At 37.6% G+C, this 19,731-nt stretch overlaps 1 protein-coding gene across 2 annotated transcripts in view; it reads left to right on the top strand.

The window, feature by feature from the left end:
- The window catches only part of SEMA4D (semaphorin 4D), a 34,839-nt gene extending 15,981 nt beyond the window's left edge, over window positions 1-18,858 (top strand). The window contains exons 12-17 of one of the 2 annotated variants that reach the window (XM_074166037.1): window positions 376-548; window positions 775-818; window positions 1,983-2,309; window positions 16,497-16,706; window positions 18,105-18,202; window positions 18,829-18,858. In XM_074166037.1, coding sequence (XP_074022138.1) covers window positions 376-548; window positions 775-818; window positions 1,983-2,309; window positions 16,497-16,706; window positions 18,105-18,202; window positions 18,829-18,858 — 882 coding nt within the window. Of the gene's footprint in view, window positions 1-375; window positions 549-774; window positions 819-1,982; window positions 2,900-16,496; window positions 16,707-18,104; window positions 18,203-18,828 lie in introns of those variants that run through there. The other variant, XM_074166036.1, reaches the window with a different exon arrangement.
- Window positions 18,859-19,731: the final 873 nt, after the last annotated feature.

Genomic DNA, 19,731 nt, shown 5'->3' with positions numbered 1-19,731 from the left:
AGCACAGGCTTACCTTGCCTCCCCTCATACAAGGATTATTGTGCATTCATATTTGTGGAAAAACTGTGTGATAAAGCCATGGTTAGACATGGTTACTTTCCATTTTCATAAACTGTATCTAATTCAGGTTTTTGTTCTTTTGTCCTTTTGCACTTCCAGCATTGCTGAATATTTTCAAGATAAGTCTCCTTTCCTTTCTAGAAATAAAAGTTAATAAAAATGCTTATTACCCTCATGCTCTGGTTTTTACAAACATGGCTCTATGTATGCTTCTCTTTACTTTTAACCATTTTTAAATGATTTCATGAAATGGATTATTCAGCTTTGGGAAAATGATTGGCAGTGGTTTTTTTGTTGTACTTCGTTTTATTTTAGGGCAGAAGATACCTCTATGCTGGTTCAAATTCTGGTGTGGTTCAGTCTCCAGTGGCATTCTGTGACAAGTATACAACTTGCGTTGACTGTGTTTTAGCAAGGGATCCTTACTGTGCTTGGAAACCCCTTGAAGCTTCCTGCATTGATATTTTTAAAGAAAGTGAAATTGAAAGGTAATGGTAGCCTTTGATTACCTTACAGCTACAGTCAGTACTGCATCAGTCTTGCCCCTTGCTGATTGGCATTTTTTTAACTGAATGTTTTCAAATGCAGACTTTTTCATATCCGTCTGTGTCTGCTTGTGCTATTTGGATAAGATGAATCTTACTTAATACAAGAGCATGGGCGGGCTGTAGGAAACAAGATTTGAAGTTGTAATACTTGGACTTCCTTTTACAGGAACTGGATTCAGAACATAGGTGGAGATGCATCATCTTGTTCTGGTGAGTTAGTCTTTGAAGAGCTCTTTCACATGTCTAGATGGAGTAGTGAAAGAGTTGTGTTTAGTTCAGCTTGTTTTTTTGTGGTTATCTGGACATTCATTTATATTTTAATAGGTATGAGATTCTGCTTTTGGATAAGCTCAAGCATCTGTCCAGCCTGCCTGACTTAAAATGTCTGTGTTTGTATACATTCCAGTATGCAGTGCACAAACCCCTGAAATGAACGGGGGTATCTCAACAGCGACTTCTGAATGAAAGCAGTATTTACCACAAGTACTTCTATTGCAGAGACCACTGTCTCTGTTATACAGTATTTGACATTCTGCTGTGAGCCTTGATAAGTGCTTGGTTATTGCTGTTGGATCAGATGAAACGATCCTGATAAAAGCTGATTTCATGGTGAGAGGGAAGGGGGACTCAGAACATGATACAGAGCAGCTGAAGTACGCTCCATAGTCCTTTAAGGCAAGTAACCACAGGTCCGTCCTTTATCCTGTGTGCTGCTGCCACCAGATCAAGGAGATCTTAAAGAGTAGTAGCATTACAGGAGATTTGTACTGCAGTAAAAATGGTTTTAAGAGTTTGATGTACTTCATTTTTATTTCTAATCCTAGCAAGGCATGGACCATGATGAGAGTTTAGCTTGTTAGGTTTTTTTGTTAATTTATAGTGTTGTACTGTGGGTGTGCCATAAATGTTATTTTTTTAGAAGAGAGTTTAAGTTGAATTAACAGCACTTTGTTCAATTTATTCTTGGATATTTTGTAGTTGCTGATTTACTTAAAATGCACTAATTGCATATAAAGTGATACCAAGTTCAGCCACTGGTTTCAAACAATGATTGGTTTCAAATAATGGCTGGTTTCAAACAATGACTGGTCTCAGATGCATGCTCAGTTGTGGATCAACAAGGTCTCATTTTTAGAAGTGGAGGCTGTCTTTGACTTGTCCTATCTCATTGTCTGTCTTGATGTCTTGCATGCAGCTGTAGCTTGGTATTTCACTGAGATTCTTGCATGCTGTTGTCTTGGTTTTGTGAGGTAAAATCTGAAGTCATAAGTTTTACATTTCTGTTAAGACTATTGTACAGTCTCGTGAGACTGTGCAATTTAGAGCAAATGGGAATCATTGCTGATGCTCTGCATGTTTATTTTGATGTTCCAGATAAAGTAAGAGAGAATTCCCTACAGCATACATTCAAGCATGGGAGCACAGCAGAACTCAAGTGTTCTCAAAAGTCCAATCTGGCACAGGTAGTTTGGAAGTTCAAAGATGATGTACTGAGAGTGGAGAGTCCCAAGTACCGTCTGCTGGAAAAAGCGCTGCTCATCTTCAATTTATCAGAAGGAGACAGCGGTGTTTACCAGTGTTTGTCAGAAGAAAAAGTGAAGAATAAGAAATTTTCTCAAGTGCTGGCTAAGCATGTTTTGGAACTGAAAAAGATCCAGCATTCCACGGTGGGTCCCACCGCAGCAGCTTCACCTACAGAAGGTAATAGAGATGTGCCAAAAGTGTCAGCTGTATCAACCGAGGGGTCTACTGATCACACCTCAACCACACATATGGTACCAGTTACGACAGCAAGGGTAGTAACAAAGCCCATTGGCCCTGTCCTAACAAGTGCAGCCTCTAACACAGAGCCCTTCAATTCAATTCCTGATGCGGTCCCAGAAAAGACAATGTTCCTCAAGTCAAATGATAACTTCCTGTTGATGTTCCTCTTCCTCTTCTTTTTTATTCTCTTCTTGTGCCTCCTCTCCTACAACTGTTACAAAGGGTACTTGCCAGGGCAGTGCTTGAAATTTCGCTCTGTCATGCTACTTGGTAAGAAAAAAAACAAGTCAGATTTTTCTGATTGCGAGCAAAGTGTGAAGGAGACGCTGGTGGAGCAAGGCAGTGTCAGCCACCAGAGTGGGGAGCAGCTGAAGCCGGCACATGACACCGGCTATGAGACTGAGCCTGACTGTGGGAACAGCCAGCGGCAGCCTGGGGATTTGCAGGCATCCCGAGAGGCCAAGGACAAGCCCTTCGATGTCAAGTGTGAGCTCAAGTACGCCGACTCAGACGCGGAGGGGGACTGAAGGACTCAATCGTCCGTTTCAGTGGTGGAGATCAGCTGCAGTCTTGTAGCTAGCTATTTGAGCACAGAGAGCATAGGTGTGACAGCTGAGCTGTAGTGGGGATTACATGCCTAAACTGTACAGCAAACCAATTTGCATTCAGCTTTCACCGGATTGGAGAAGCAGTGTTCTGTCGGCAGACTGTAGCATCTTGTGTTGTACTGTCTTTTTTCTTTTTTTTTTTTTAAATGGCCAGTTTCAGATCACCATTTGTTTGTTCCCAGTTTTTCCCCCACCAAGCACTTCACTCTAGTGAACAATTATTTGCTTGTTCTTCCATAGGATAAAAGTAGCTTTCTAATTCAGTTGGCTTTAAAAAGTACTTCAGTCATATTAGCTTCCATTAAATTAGACACATATTAGCTTCCATTAAAAAAAGACCTAGTTTCATTTTAATTCCAAATTGGAAATAAAGTTTAGTTTTATCAGATTGGTAAATTATAGACTTTTGTCCAGATTGGGACATTTTTTTGTTCCTTCTAGTGATTATTTTTAGTTTTATGCTTTGTGTTTTGGCACACTAGGTCTCTCTAGTTGGTTGAAGTTATTTTTTTAACTGCTTTTTAAGTATCTTAAATCTTAAGGTATAATGGGGATAGCATTGGCTTGATTTGTGTAAGATTCTCAGGGATAATCTTGTTTAAAGGCTTTTTTCTTTGCTGCTTTCTAGAAATTTAGGTACAACAATACCAGTACAAAACATGGAGTAAGTTAGGGGGGAGGGTGAAAGTAATATCTTTAGGAATGCTTTTCCTTTTTCTTGCCCACACACACAACTCCACCCCCACAAGCTGAACATATTCACATTCTATTTTCTATACAAAACTGGATTTTTTTTTGTTTTCTTTTTTCCTTTTTTTTTGGGGGGGGGGGAATGAAACAGTACAGGCAAGCAGATGTTAGTTAGCAGTGACACAGAGAGAGATTTTTTGCATTGTGGAAGCAAAACAGGAATCAAGAAGAATTAACTACAATAATTCAGCTAGTGACTCACTGGAATGGACTGTTAGGATACAGCCTGATGAGAAAACATTGCCGATTTTATTTTTTTTTTTCAGATTCAGAAATAACTCAACTTCTTTTTGTGACAAATCTTTGCAGCGTCACCTTTTCTGGATGACGCCTTCCAATCTCATATGCAACTGGAGACTGAAACTGGAGCTGCTCAATCAATCAGTCATTTGAACTGTTTATGTGAATCATGCCTGCAAATGTGAAAGTGTGCATTTGTTCTGCCTGGTTCACAGCAGTGCTGTTTGTCTGTAAAAGCATTTTGTGTGGTAGAGTCCTGAAGAATTCCTGAAGAATTGTTCCTCTCGCTGTATCTTTTTGTAAATATTGCTAGAAGTAGAGTATGTTTTAACAGTATATGCCTGGGCTGCTTTTCTATGTTGAACTTTGATGCGAACGTAATTTAGACCATTTTAGTGTAAACAGTTTATATTTTATAAGATTCCGTTTGGTTTATTTTTCTATTTTTAATTATGTACATATAACAGAATAAATATTAAAATAAATTGTATTATATCTTGACTTTTGTGAAACTTGACGCAATGTCACTGCAAATCCCTAATGTTTCTTGTGGTTTCCTTTAAGGGGGAAAATGTGAAAACTTTTGTAATTAATTTGAAGCAGATTATCTTCTCAGCTTTAGTTGAATGGGTTATAGCCTGGGGGTCGGGGAGGGGCAGAGATTCAAAGGATGAAGAAAGAAACATGGGTGAAGGAGGAAAGCGTTCTTCTCTAGGGGCCTTGGGACACTTCCTCTTATTACCCTTTTAAAATCCATTTGTCTTTCTGCATTATTTCTTCAGTGTGTGATGTATTTCTTACAACTTTTTTCCTTAGTACCCTCTTTTTTTTTTTTCTCTTCTGTCCTCTTCTGTCACACAGCCTCATCTCCTATACCTTTCCCTCCTACTGGTACCTCCTTTTTATCATGTGTGGGAAGTGATTCACCTTCTTCACCCACCAGTACCCAGCCTGATGTTTGGTCTAGCACAGACCCTGGAAAGGTCATGTTGTTGCCACCTTTCCTAAGTGACCAGGCACAGCATGTTGGTGTCCAAGGACCCTTTCACCTCTTCTGCCAAGCCACAGGTAAGTTGGAGGACCCATGTATAAAGTAACATTTTCTGCATTAAAGGTTTAGATAAGTCACCATATACTGTGTGTGTTTTACTTTTTGAATGTTAAAAAAAAAAAAAAGAAAGAAAAAGACCCATTTCAAGATGTATTGGCAACACACAACCCCTGTATAAAGTAGCATTTTCTGCATTAAAGGTTTAGATATGTCACCATGTACTGTGTATGTTTTACTTTTTGAATGTTAAAAAAAAAAAAAGACCCGTTTCAAGATGTATTGGCAACATACTGTAACCAAGAATCTGGCACTGCAAATACTGTACTGTAAAATGTAGGCTCTGATGTAGCAGCCTACTGTAGTATATTAATAGTGAATTGACTTTAGTAGGCTCACTTGCATGCTGCAAGAGTTCAGAGAATCGTGATTGCATATGGATATTCAGCAGGTAAATATTTTCACTGTCAGTATGTATGCAATTTAAGAAATATACTTGGCATATTCTGGACCAGGTCAGTTACTCCTTTTACATCTTAACTTACTTCAAATGGCAAAGTACTTACAGTAATGGCAATTTCCATTTTTTGAAGAATATATTATCTGAGGTGTACAGGAGAAGAACAAAACTGTCTTTTCTATAGAAATTCAACATTTGTCTTTCAGCTTTTTTTTCCAGGTACTAGTTGCCTGTTTAAGCTAAGTGAGATTTAATGGCTCTAACCAGGTTTTAAAATGTAACCATAGTCCTTAAAAGAAAAGAATATAGATATAGATAAATTTTAAAAAGTAGTATTTTTTCATATTGCTCTGTGAGTCAGTGTATGTTAGTGTTGCATGGAATCAGATCAAAAGGCATAAATCTTTTAGAGTAGGCCCTAGCAAAGGCATGATTTGTATTTCCATGTCTAAAAAGACCAACAGCAGGATCAGGGTTCTTTCAGCAATAAACAGTTTGATAATTGTGCTCCAGAGCTGGAATTTATTTTAAAATTTTTTCATCCAGCAATGTCTGTTTTAATGTGATACTCATGTTGCTTTTTAAAAATTGTCAGTAATTGCAATTGCCTTGGTAGTGAAGTTAAGAAAGAAGCAGCAGTATCCTAAAGTCAGCCTGTGGAATTCACTCCTGAGGAGATAGGGATGAGTAGGGGACAAAACTGTAACGAGAGTCAGACAATCAAGAGATGCAGTAGTGACACAAGCAGGGGCAAGGTGAGCCACCTTAGGAAGTGTTTCTGACTTCTCTCCAAAAGCACTGAAGGACTGGACTTTGTGTTACACCCTTTGGGAAACAAGACAGTTGGCTGATACATCACAGCCTTCTCTTGCCCAGAATTACAACTTTATTCCATTGACTTAAAAAAAAAATCCAACTAATGCAAACCAGCTTACAAAACTGATTTAGATTATTTGCATGCTTCTGGGATCTGCATGTGAGGACACATAAATTTTTCATGGGTGGGGGGTGGCTAAGCAAGTGTTTTTACTATGAAGCTCTCTAGTTGGGTTTATTCACATTCGTTCAGTGCCTGTAGATATTTCTTTATATACTCATAGCTGTAATGGAACTTTATTTCCCTCAGCTATGAATACAATGTAAAATGTGTTTGCAAGGAGTAGAAGGGTAAAATGAGAGTGGCAAAGAGTTAAATGTTATACCTGGTCTTCTGCATAAAGGATATGGTATCAGCAAGTGTGTGATGCAAATACATAGATTGCCTCATCATCCAGTCAAAAACCTGCAGCTTAGTTTTAATTAAGTTTCTAACTTTATTTCCGTGACAATTACTGAATCTCTTCCTTTTTTTAATTGTAAGTATCTGCTTCAAGCTGTCTGGAATCTCAGCAGGAGTTGGTGAGTTCTTACCCGTCTCTTACTCATTCCACATGTTCTGACCCAAAGGCTCGCCTAAGGATAATACTTTACAACCTTATAACTGCCTGATTTCAGCAACCTTAAGTTAAAGTGGATACAGCACAAACAGCCACTTGTCATGTATTGTTATCTTTTTCTGGAAAATGAGATTTTTCAAGAGTGGAATACTCCCACCCTTCTGAAAAGGAAGAAATACATCCCCCTTCACAAATTGCCTCCCAGTTTCTCTGCTCCCCCGAAGAGTCTCACATCTTCATATTTCTCCGAAGACTTGCCTGCTAGATATGCACTGGGAAACATTAGGTTTTCTATATACTTTCTCTAATAGAACTTTTCTCTCCACTTACAGAATTTTTAAACCCTTTAAAGACATTTGAGGCAGGTTTCAAATAAATTGAACAAAATACTACACCATCTGGTAAGGGAAGAGGCAGTGAGGTGATGATGTATGCATCTGCTTTACATTTTCTCTGCTGTGCTCTGTTGAATTTAGGTATACTAGTAACAGGCTTTTTTTAGCAGTTCTGGTTCTGCTTGAAGATGTTTTATTGACACCTCCCCCAGCTGTAGAGTAGTATATCCTTGACCTTAGCTTCATAGCTTAATGAGATACTAGAATATCCTGAGTATGTTGAGCAACAATTTAAATGTATTTATAATCAGAAATGGTGCAAAGCATTACACTTCATATTTGTATTTCTGGCCTGCAGTTTCAGACTGCCAAGTTTCCACGGTGTCAAGAAGTCTTACCCCTCCCTTAATTTGTCTGAAGCTGGAGTTTTTCCGTAACAGTTTCTTAACTTCTTGGTCTCATTAAAATAGCCTTGGGAGTGTGAACGTAGAAGTTCTGCAAACTCAGCAATATACTTCAAAGGAGTTGTTACTTCATGGAGATACTGAGATGCGGTATATCTGATAACGCCCATGTTCCCTGTGGTTACGCTGTTTTCAAGGGGGTACAAGAAAGCTTCCTACATCCATGCAGGAAAAGATCCATAACTTGCAAGAATCGGAATCACAAGTGATTCACTACAGTTTTTCACTGTTTGGTGACGCTTGAAGTTGCACTGAAAGGCATGCAGAAAGGTGTGGAAAATATGATGCGCTGTACTTTTACCAAGTGCTGCTGCAGACAGAGTGAAACTCTAGACAAACCGCCTGCCGAGTGAGTTCAAATCAGACCTCCCCCAAGTCTGTGTCCAGATATCTAAGGGTTGGCTGTATTTGTGTCACCAAATGCTCATGCAACACGGGTCTTGGCAGTAGGGCTCAAAAGTGCCTACACCCCAAGGGTGTGCCTGATTAGACCCCAGGAGGAGGAGCTTGTTTGTCAGAGACTGACTTACCCATGGAAATGAGTAAGCTTTTCCCCTGGAAGTGGCTTCATAAGTCATTCTTGAGTGAGATTTTTAGATGAATTGCATCACACGTGATGCCTCATGATGGTCTGTTTGGTTGGTGTGGTGGAATGCATGGAGGTGTGCACCACCCAGAGCAGAATGAGCCTGCATAGGAAAGTGCTTTCTGGTAGACAACAAAATATCTAGCACTGCAAATTACAGCCTTTAAATGACAACATGTCAGTATTTTAAAATGGAGGTTACTTTGGTTGTTACATTGTTCTACTCTAACAGGAACACAAATATCAAATAGCAGTTTTCCATGAACCTAAACTTGTGGTTTATAACCTGTTGCAGTTTCCCAGCTTTTTATTCTTGTTGTGAACTGTTGTATAAAATAATCCTCAGAACATCTCCTCTTCCTGCCTTTGTTAATGAGTGTTAATAATTATGCCTGTGGACAAACATATCATCAGTTTTTGAACTACAACTGAACATGTTTTAACTGGTAGCCTAGAGAGGAAGAGCTCTGCATCTCCCAGTACAATTCAATCCACTGCACAAATATTTTACATTTTCTATAATTTTTAAATTTTTATGCTGTATATTTTGAGGTTTATAAGGTGATGCTTTGTTGAAGCAATACCTTTGACTTTAATCTGTATGGTTGCTTAGTAACCTCTGGTTTATCCTTACACAGGAATGCTAAATTTGTCCTTTGTTAAACAGTTCCATATCCCTCTTTATTAATTAGTTTCTCCATAGACCTTTGGTGTTTTATCTCATGCTGTCTGTCTGTAACTCAGTTTCAGCATCTTTGGCTACAGTAATTTGATAGTAGCTGTTAATTTGTAATTTTGTAGTTTTATACCACTTCTTTCAGTGATTTCTGTACTTACTGAATATTCATCACTTAAAGGCATCTTGGTACAATAAAACCATTCCTTCTTGTGGATCAGTGATATGCCACTTGTTTTATTATTTGAGATGCATCTGGAAGATAACTTGAAAAATTAAGATTGTTCCTTTAATATATTAAAAAAAAAAAAAAAAAAAAAAAGGACTTTAAAGTCTTAAGGTTATAAAATCAAGTAAATATTGTAGATCCATTTTCCATAAAAATCACAGACACTAAAAGTATCCTTCTTGTTACTTTAGATTGCAATATCTTAGGGCTGCAATCATCTTCCTGTAACGTTGGCATTTCTTTTTTCAGACATCAGGGCCTGCTGGGGCCCTCTTACATCTGACTCTGCATGCAAAACCAACAGTGTTAAACCACTCTGTAAGTGTTGGTGTTATCCTCACTGATGGCTTCCTCCAAAGTGACTTCTATAAGACAATTGAAAATTAATTCCTGTAAGGACTATGACATGGACACTACATTCATAAATTCTGGCATTGACAGCAGGTTTTGAAATATTTCTGTAGAAATTCCTTCTGCTGTGCACTTTAATATGTAAAGGCTATGGTCACACTAAGAAATTTGTGGAAAGGCGTGCAGGAAGAACATCTTTTTCCATTTTTTTATATATATTTTCTTGTAAGCGCTGGAACAAATTCAATGTGAACATAATTTAAGCATAAGGCACATCAAGTTAAAAAAGGGGAGAGTAAGGACAAGAAGTACAACTGTCTTGTTAATTCTTCTTCAAAAGATTTACTTCACCTTTTTTTTTTTTTCTGCTGAGTAGAATCTTACCTTTCACAGTGTGCAGCAGACTGCTTTCATACAGGTTTTTCCCGTGCCATGAATAATAAGGTGCAGTCGGGAAATTTCTTCTTGTGTGACTTATGTTTTAAGCATTTATAAATTATCATAAGAAGAGACACTAAATTATCTTTCTCCCCATGAGGAAATCACTCCGGTTAGGACTAGTAGTTGTAGCCCGCAAATAATTTTTACTGTTCTAATGTGCTTAAAACATTTCAAACTGTGTGTATGTTGTAGTGTGTCCCATATATACCAGTAAGTGTTCTTGTATACTCAATGGTAAATTTTATCAGTTGCATCATTTGTCAGCAGAGCGCTTAGGTAAATTAAGCCCATTGCATGGTTTTGAAAGTTGGTATCTGCACAGTTTGAATAAGCCATCCTTTTGAGAAAGCAATTTTTCAAAAACTCTCTTGAGACTAAGGAAAACACCTGGCACCTATATGAAGGAGTACCTCTGTGAAGCAGCAGCCTTGCTGCTGTTTAGTTCCAGCTTACTTCTGGAATCAGGTGCTGCATGGGCCATTTGCAGACACAAACTGATTTGGTCACAAAACAGGCAGTATTCACCATCTGAATTTAATATACATGTGATTATAGGGTGACTACAAAAGTGCAAGAAAAAGAGGTATTATAGGATCCATGGCAGCTTTTATAGTATGACTAGGTATGTATAAAAGTAGTTTGCTTCGTATTAGGTTCTTTGAGATACAAATGTAATTTCTAAATTACTTTTGGCATGTGTCCTCTCTCAGGAGAGGGATTCACTGCTGTATATTTGCCTCTATGTACACTTTGCTTCCAAGATTTTACTTGACCTCCCATCTTAGCCTTTCTTCTTTTGCAATTCAACGTAAATATTTAAACTGTTTTTCTCCTTGCTAATATGCAACTCTGATTCAGTAATGTCTCAGCTTGGAGCAGTACACTGGCTATGATTTGAGAAGCTGGATTTCCCGGTCCTGCCTAGTGAGAAGTGGTGGGTTTGGACTGGTGTCGGAGTCTCTGGAGCATGACCCCCGCTTTGTGCTCTTTTCCTCAGAGCACCCACACCAGCCCTGTTTGCAAACGAGCTATCTGTACACTTATTTTTCTTGTCTTCACCACGAGAGCTAAAACCTGTAGATTTGTAATAATTAATCCCTCAGTGTGATGGCTGATTAACTGGGTACTGATTTGGAACATGGCTGTCACTGTTTGTTAACTATTTCAGCAGAAATTGTTTACCAGAGCTGCTTCAGTATGTTGTGTGCATTGCCCCCTCAGTGGAGATGAAAAATCTTATTTCCATCTCTTCCAGTCATCTTTGTGTTAGATCTGTCTGGCAAACAAAGGAGCAAAAGCAGTAGCTCGTGCTCTCTGGAGAGCAGGAGTGATTTCTGGAGGGCATGCTACTCCCTAAAACATGTTCTCCAGTTTTATTCACTTTATTTTAAAACAACGTAGTAGCCTTGTTAGCTGATGGGAGGGCCAAAAATAAGTAAGCAAACTCAAACTGGAAACTGATTTTTTTTCTGCTAGTCCCTAGTTCTAGCTTGCTAGTGCTTCATTTATTCTTCATGGGCAATTATACGGGTTCCAAATCAAAACCTTTTTTTGAACCCACTCAGAGGATATCTAAATAAGTGCTGTTCATGTTGGGAAACATGAACAGTTATGATTTGCATTTTCATATCATAGGTGAGTCAGACATTTCCCCAATCTGCTTTTAAATTGCATTCTGAGAAAGCACAAGCCATGTCCTATTTTCATCTGCATGCACTGTGCATTGCCGCCTCTGGTGACTTCTTCCAGCTTTTATGTGGTTCACAGTGCACAGGAAGCATTTCCTTGCTTTAATCTGCCTTGATAAGGCTGCATCAGTTTGCAGTGATGATGTTAACACAAATGGACTAGTAATTTAACAAAGGCAACAGGTTTTTGAAGGAGTATATGTCATGCGTTCTTCAGTATGAATTATTTGGTGTTTGAAGTAATATTCTTTGTTGGCATTTCAGAGAGATCTGTTTTCCTTGACTTTTTAAGTGGTTTTGTTTTTTTTTTTTACTTCGTTGATGTCAAGCTGTTTCTAGTTTGTTTTCTAGAATATACTGCCCCTATTTTAAAAAAGTAAAAAGAAACCAACCAAAAATAACTGAAAAACAAAAGTAAAAAAAACCAAAACCACCTGTTATCTGAGATATAGGCTGTACATATAACCATGTATACTGTTTTCAGAAAACTGCAAAGTTGCTTGTCTCAATTTAAAGAGTCTTTCTTTCCCTGCTTTTCCAATCTGTAACCCTCCCGATTTCTTCATTTACTATTTGTTAGTTTGCTAGCTTGTCAGCAAGTGTTACTCAGGCACCTACAACTCAAGAAACTGTGACCAGCCTTAAATGTAACTTTCGTTCACATACTGGGTAGTGCTGGTGGCTGTTTCCCATATTGATTAACCTTTTCCTGTGCTAACTTTGATCTCTGATTTAAAATAATCTTCCTGCACCCAGAATATAATATCTTTTTAAAACTTAAATCCCTGCTCTGGATGAGAGCTTCCTTATATGATCTTGGTTTTCTGAAATCTCGGGTGTTTAGTTCAGTAGCATTCAGTACAAGCCAAAGCTGCAGGTTAGATAGCAAGCATTAAAATCCAGATGCCTCTATTTTTGTTAAAATTAACTTTTTTTTTTTTTTTTAAATAAATTTGCTGCATGTCATGAGCTTTCAAAGGGGTTTTGGTGTATATTGGGAAATACAGGGGAATGTTTCCAAAACCTGAACTTTGTATTGCCTAGATGATAGGAATTTGTGAAAAAGACTTTTTGTTACCCTGCTAGAATTTCTCTGTGGGATACCCGTCAGTTATCTTCACTGGATTTCAATTTGCTGTCAACTTTCAGAGATTAGTTTAGCTGGGGAAACCTTTAAGAGATTTAGGCTTGCTGATGGCTCATGCTTTGTTTTACCCAACTCACCTCTCTTTAGCTTGGAAGTGTTTCTCTGAATAATGTATAAGGAAGGCTTTTTAATGTTACCCTTCAAGAACCATGTTAAAAATGAGGAAAACCAGTGTGCTAATCCAACAGCAATGGGGTAGCACTTCTGAGTGTTTCACTGTACAGCTTCATTGCGTAGCTTTTGAAATGTCTATGCAGCTCTGCAAGCTGCCGCATTTAGCAGAAAGAGCTAGCTTGGCCAGTTCTCCCTCTTGCTCCTCCACCTCAGCCTTATGTCAGCAAGCTCTACTTAATCCATAATCTCTTGCCTTTAAATTAGTATCTCCAAGTTTCTTGAAAGCCAAATGTTACTAGGTTTTGATGTGTATATGGCAAATACCTAATTTGGTACAGTTCAGCAGGGCACATTAGCCTGCTGCTCTGATTCTGTAGCTGTATACTTCATTTTTTTAAATTTGGATTTATTTATCAATTTGTTTCAACCTAAAATCAAATTTACACCAGTAATTTAGTGAATATCATGGGTAGAATTTTACAAGCAGCTGCACTGTTGTAAGTTTTTAATGCTACCTACAGCTGCTGAAATTTTTACTTGTCAAAAATCTTGAGGCAAACTCATCTGGCTATTAAATACATGATTTGTGCAAACCTGCCTCATATGATTAGGGAGAACCCATTTTACCAGCAGAAACTACCTGGACAGTTCCCATCTGGGCAGTTCCAATTCACTCTAAGTGCTGAAAGCAGAGGTATGGAAAATAAAATCTATATGGAAAAGTAGCAAACACTGACACAGGTAATTTTGAAGCGTTTACACAGAGCAAAAGGGTAGTTCAGACAGTGCACCAAGGTTTTTTTATTTTGATAATTGTTAGCCTTTCCCCTTATAAAATCATTAAGGTGGTGAAGCTGATTATTAATAATATATCTACTGAAACCGAAGGAATGCTTTCAAAGTTAACTGAAATATCTTTCATTGTTGCTTAAACATAGCTACTTACGTATCTAGACTGATTTGCTGTTCGTTTCTCTGCTGAATGTTGTTTTATTAAGATGACTTTTTTAAATCTTTCAAGCAGTCTTAAAACGGATGGCAAAGTGAGTAGATCAAACGTGTTATAAATTCACATTTCAAAGTTTGCATTAGACATACAATTAATTTGTATTATAGGAACAGTAGCAAATACCAAGTGGATGTTCAGAGTAATCTCCTTTATCTTCAAAAATACTTCTCTATTACATATGTCTGAATTTATCTCACTCTAGAGTTGTAGAAAATTTGCATTTAATAATTGTGATTCAACATTTTTGCAGGTGAAACTGTTTTACAATGTAGTTTTTCTATTGCTCAACCATGAGAAGGAAATAAAAGTAGAGAAAGTAACAGCACAGTGCCTGAAATGCAGAAATAAACTGTAGTGAAACACTAAGATCAGTAAAATACCTGACTAGTGCTTGAACCTAGATTTTGCTGTCAACTAATTCATATGAGTATTACTCTGTGGGGATTTCCAATGCTTCTGACTGTACAGAAAACAAAGATAGGGCAAAATTGCCCAGTTGCAACTTGTTAAGAGTTGACCTGAAACAACACAGCTTGCAAAAATTCCCATATAAGGAAATTGTTGGATTTAAGTCTTTTGGTGAAATGTGTGTGTAAATTGAGCTTTTGGCAGTTTTCTGGAACAATAGTGATCTTTAGCACCAGAAAGTACAGCAGGTTCTCTGGAGTGAACAGTAACATCTGAAATAAGGTTAGGGAAGTGTCCTGCACTGAACGTGCCACTTCCTTGCATGGCCCTAAAATGGCATTTTTCAAGTTCATGGTTTTAGGTAATGGCCCTATTCACACATGTTAGGGATTGAATTACAACAAATAATACTTTTGAGCTTGTGGCTTCACTTGAGCACTGGGCTTTTAGCTTTACAATGCTAGAGTGGTAACTCTTCTACACTTGGAAAAGTTCATCCTGAGGTTTCTGCCACAGCATTCTCTCTTCTTCACTGTGGTCAAGTTGGTCTTAAATTTTCCAAGTCAGCTTGACCTCTGTGAACACTATCACTTAATTTCATTTCTGTATTAATGCTGTGTCAGATTTATTGGGGCATCTGTTAGAAATTATAATCCAGAGCAGTTCTGAAAGCAGGTTTCTACTCTTCAAAGCCTATTTTTTTCCTTAAAGATTTCTATTTTTTCTGCCATGCTTGTATTGACTTTCTCTTCCTCCCATTTGTCCAAATTCCAATTTCAGCCTTAGTTTCCTGAAATAATTTGTCCTGGGTTCCAGAATTCCCATGATTTTAGCAACATGCAACCTATCTACTGTTACTTGTAGAATGACAGTCATCCATGAAACACTTTTTTTTTTTTTAGTGAGTGTGTGCTAGGCTGTTTTCAGTTCTTCTTGAGAGATTGTGTCACTTCCCTCCCTCAGATTTAAACTCTACCAGGCTTTCACTAGATCATGTTCTCTACCATTCACCCTTTCTCTCTGTATTTATAGTATATTAGTCTTATTTCTAAATTATTTAAGAATTTAATGCTGAGGGAGTGCACAATGTTACCTTTTTTTTTGTCTGCCTATTTAATTAGTTTTCAGGACAGTGGCTGAGAATCAAATCTTTTTATAGAGAAAATGCCAATCTGTCTTCCAATCTGAAATGCTTATAGTAAAAACCTCTGCAGTAGGTTACCTGTTCTCTCAAGAGATACTTGTAAAAAGTTTATTTACTTTTTTTTTACCCCAAATTTCTCTTTTTGTTGTCTCTTGCTAAGGCTAGTCTGCATTATAGGCCCTGAGGGAGAAATAGGCATGTTTTAAACATCAGAATTACTGCAAAGTTCTTAGCTTGGCCCAGATGTCTGTCTTTTAAATGAAAAAGCTCTGATACAGTGAAGTGCACTTCAGCCAAACTTGCTAATTTTCTGGGAACAGCTGTTCTGTCCTCTGGGCTACCGTCGATCTTTCGTTTATTCAAATTCTGTCTTCACAGGTTAAGACAAATAATAGCAACAAGGCTAAAGGATTAGATTGCTCTTTGTTGTTGATCCAAGCTTCTTCCAAGTTGTGTCTTGCCTAACTGCCTCCTGTGACTAATGGTTCTGTGCTTTTTCCAATTCTGCTTCTTCATTAGTTCCAGCATCTTTGACACACTGAGATCTTTAACTTTTTCCCCTCCTGGCCTTTATTTCAGATTTTGCAAGGCATGTCTCTGATGGTTTCAGCTTTGTACCAGAAGATAGTTTGATCAGCAGTAGGTAACATGATCTAGTTCTACAGTAAATCACAAAGGCAGATAGTGCCGATGTTCATCATCTGCTCTATCATGTTTGTGGGCTAAGTTCCCCCTTGTAAGAATCCAGAAAAAATTCCTTTATACATATAAACTGATTTACAGCTTTGGCTTGAACCTAAATTACCAGTGCTAGCTCCTTCTTATGCCAGGTTTTTGTTTCCCAGAATTTCATCTGAAGAAACCTAAGAAACATTACAATCAACCATCTATGCTTCTGAGCCTAATCTTGAGGTCCTTTAGGCTTTTGTTTTCTTTTCAAAGACTCATTTTGTATTTTCTTACAAAGTAAGATGACTGGTGTTTTCACAGGTCCAGGTGACTCCTATTTTGTCTGGAAGAAGAAAGGACAGAAGATGAAGGCATGTATCACTGAACAATCTCATACGCTGTTTGATGGCAGAGTGCATGTTCTGAGTTGGGTGAAAGATTCGGTATCAGAAAATACAGAATATAAATGTACATTCATCTCAAAAGTTGGGAACACAACATCAGAAGTGCACATCACAGTGGAAGATAAAGGTAGGCTGGTTTTGAACGTATGCTGTGTTTGGCCTGACCCTGATATGCGTAAAGGTCTGTAATTTTCACCCATAAAACTTGCGCATATCTGAAGATGGTACCACTTCAATTGTTTATGAAAAGGTTTTAGAGCCACAAAAATTCTTTCTTCCACACCATTGCACAAAGGATTAACTTGCAAATTAGCAGTTATGATCTAGAAATGAAACCAAAACTGCTAAACTCATACACACAAACCAAAAGTCAGATAAGTACTAGAGTTAAAAATAGGTACTCTGCCAGAACATTACAGGGTAATGTAGAAAAGTGCTTTAATGCCAAGGAAGTCAGATGGTAAAGTGAAACCCCCACCACCCAGGATTTTAAAAAATCAGGTGATTTGTAAACCACCTGTAGTTGGGTGAGGTTAGTTCCCACCTCTTCACTTGGACACTAACTGGGCAGGAGAGTCTAACTTCAGCAGCTGTGCAAGATCTTTGGGTAGCCAGAAATGATCAATGCAACTTGAAAATCATTTGCAACTAGCCTTTGAGAACTTATCCAGGCCTGGAAAAGGTCTAAATATTCTTCAAAAAGACAGCAAGAGCAATGAAGATCATATAGTATGGATTTTCTTGGCAGAGTGAAGGAAAAAATTAATTAGCTGGTTAATAGCAAACATGAATTTGTCAAGAACAGCTCAACCCTTCTTTTTTCAGTGACAGAGAAAAGCAGTAGGAATTACACAAGTTATTTTGCCATTCCTCCAGTTACTTTAAAATCTGCCTCAGAGGCAGAATGAAGAACATCTCGATGGAACTACTGTAAATCTAAAACAAAGGGAGGCCTTCACTGTGGTCCTAAAGCATTATATACTGTTGCTAGTGTCCTGAAGGATAAATAGTGTTACATCTGTGTATGTCACCTCCAGTGCTACGTTCTGCCAGAAAAAAACTGGCTGACAGAATTAGAACTAGAATTTTATCAAGACGCAGTAAAATAGCTTGAGAATTACATTACTGAAAAAAAAAATGGGGAAATTACAGCTGGACATAATAGCTCTACCACATCATTCTTCTCTCCAAGCTTGGTGTGATCTAACTGAACATTCCTGTGCTTCTTAGATGGGTTTGAACTTTAACATGTAGGTCGTATTTTCCAGACCTCAAATCACAGACAAAGGCACTGAATCTGTTTACCCTAGAGGCTATAAAGTTTGCTGCAGATGGGAAGAAACATGACCACTTGAATAGAACTTACTTCCAAAATAACATGAGAGTACATAGAGCAAAATGAAGCACAAGATGGTAGCTTTTGTTCCTTCTAGCTCAGTCCTCCACAGGAAGTATGGCAGCTGAACAGATATCGACCTACTTCATTATTATGTAGTTATATAATCATCCCATGTACAATTCTCAGATAGTGCTGGTCAGGATGGATGGACCAAAGAATTTGATACCTGGAGAAGTGCCATCAGCAAACATGACAAGATGATGCAAAACTGGAAGAAAACATGGGTAAGAATTTTTGGAGAAGGTATCTCCTACAGTGCTTTCTCCATGAGGTACTACAGTCCCAGTTTTATGAATAGCCTTTCATATTTCTGCAACCAAATGTATTTAAGTAACAAAAGTATATTTACATAGCAAAAACCATAAAATGTATTTTTGTACATGTCATCATTCCTGACCCCCTCAGCAGTAAAATCTGCTCTATGACATATATTACGGTTATGTCATCTTGCTTCTTCAGTTCATTAACCAAGTGCTAATCAGTCAGTAGCTCTCATCTTGCCCAAAACGTTAAGTCTATGTGTACTGAATATAGTAGATTAACTTCATCCCATCTGTTGACTAACTGGATTGCAGAGACTACTGGACTTAAATCATACTGTCCACCAAAGCTGGCCTGCCTTTAAAAAAAAATACATCATACTTAGCTTTTAATGTTTTTCTCCAACAGTTACAACAAAGATTACTTTTGATAACTTTTGGATATGACACATGCTTGTTGCACTTCGAACAGTTAGTATATATGGAACAGTTATATATATATACAGTATATATAACAGTTATATATATAAAACCCCATTTTAATTTTTAAAGCAATAGTAACACATCATTCTGAACTTTTTCTTCTTCAGGAGAGCTGCAATAAGAAAAACAGCCTCTAATGGATAAAGGAATGAAGAGGCTAGAAGGAGAAATGTATGCAAGCTAGAGTACCCAGTATTCTTAATACTACAGCATTTAAAGAGGTATTTGCAAGTGCTACTGCTGGCATTAAAATTGATATTAAGCTTGAGGTAGAAGAGAATATCCTTATTGCATCAAAGGATAACTAAATTACATGCTACAAGAAAGGCCACCCATTCCATGCTGGAACTATCACTGATTTTTTGATGCCAGTTATTTCAGCTTAATGAAGAACAGAAGTGGTCTCAGTAAGACTTGCGCTGCTTAAACAATATAATGATGATGTATGGCTTCTGTTTTGAGTTCATTAAGCACACACATTAATTTTGGGCTTGATGATCTTGGCATACGATCTAGAGATTAATAATAAGATGCGGATCACATTTATTTAAAGACACTTCAACTCCTCCATTTATTTTCTTTTAATGTGTTTATCTTTATACTCTGTTCCCAGTGTTTTGAAGAGCATTCCTTTCCGGTGTCAGCAAGCTCATTTGTTCAAACACATTTCCTTTGGCAATAAAGTTTCTGTACCAAATAAAGAACCTTTGACTAATTCTCAAAATACAGATGGATTACAAAGCACCCAAGTTAAAGCAGACTCTTTTAGTTTTTCCAAATTATTCTTCTATATTTGAGAAAATTGTGGCAGCTTTAAAAAATTCTATGTTGAATTCTACAATTGCATCAAGTTCACCTATTCCTAGAGAACTGCAAACTGAAAATGTGAGGATCTACTTAATCCACAGTGAAATTATTTTACTGCATTGCTGTTCAGAGTTTTGTCCTTCTGCATCTAATAAACAAAAGTATGAGGCATAATTCAAGTGTTCTGTCTTACCTTCTCAATG

The sequence above is a fragment of the Numenius arquata genome, chromosome Z (assembly GCF_964106895.1).
Source record: "Numenius arquata chromosome Z, bNumArq3.hap1.1, whole genome shotgun sequence".
Classification (NCBI taxonomy): Eukaryota; Metazoa; Chordata; class Aves; order Charadriiformes; family Scolopacidae; genus Numenius; species Numenius arquata.
Note: the sequence above shows the minus strand (reverse complement) of the source record. Positions and strands in the feature narration are given on the sequence as shown.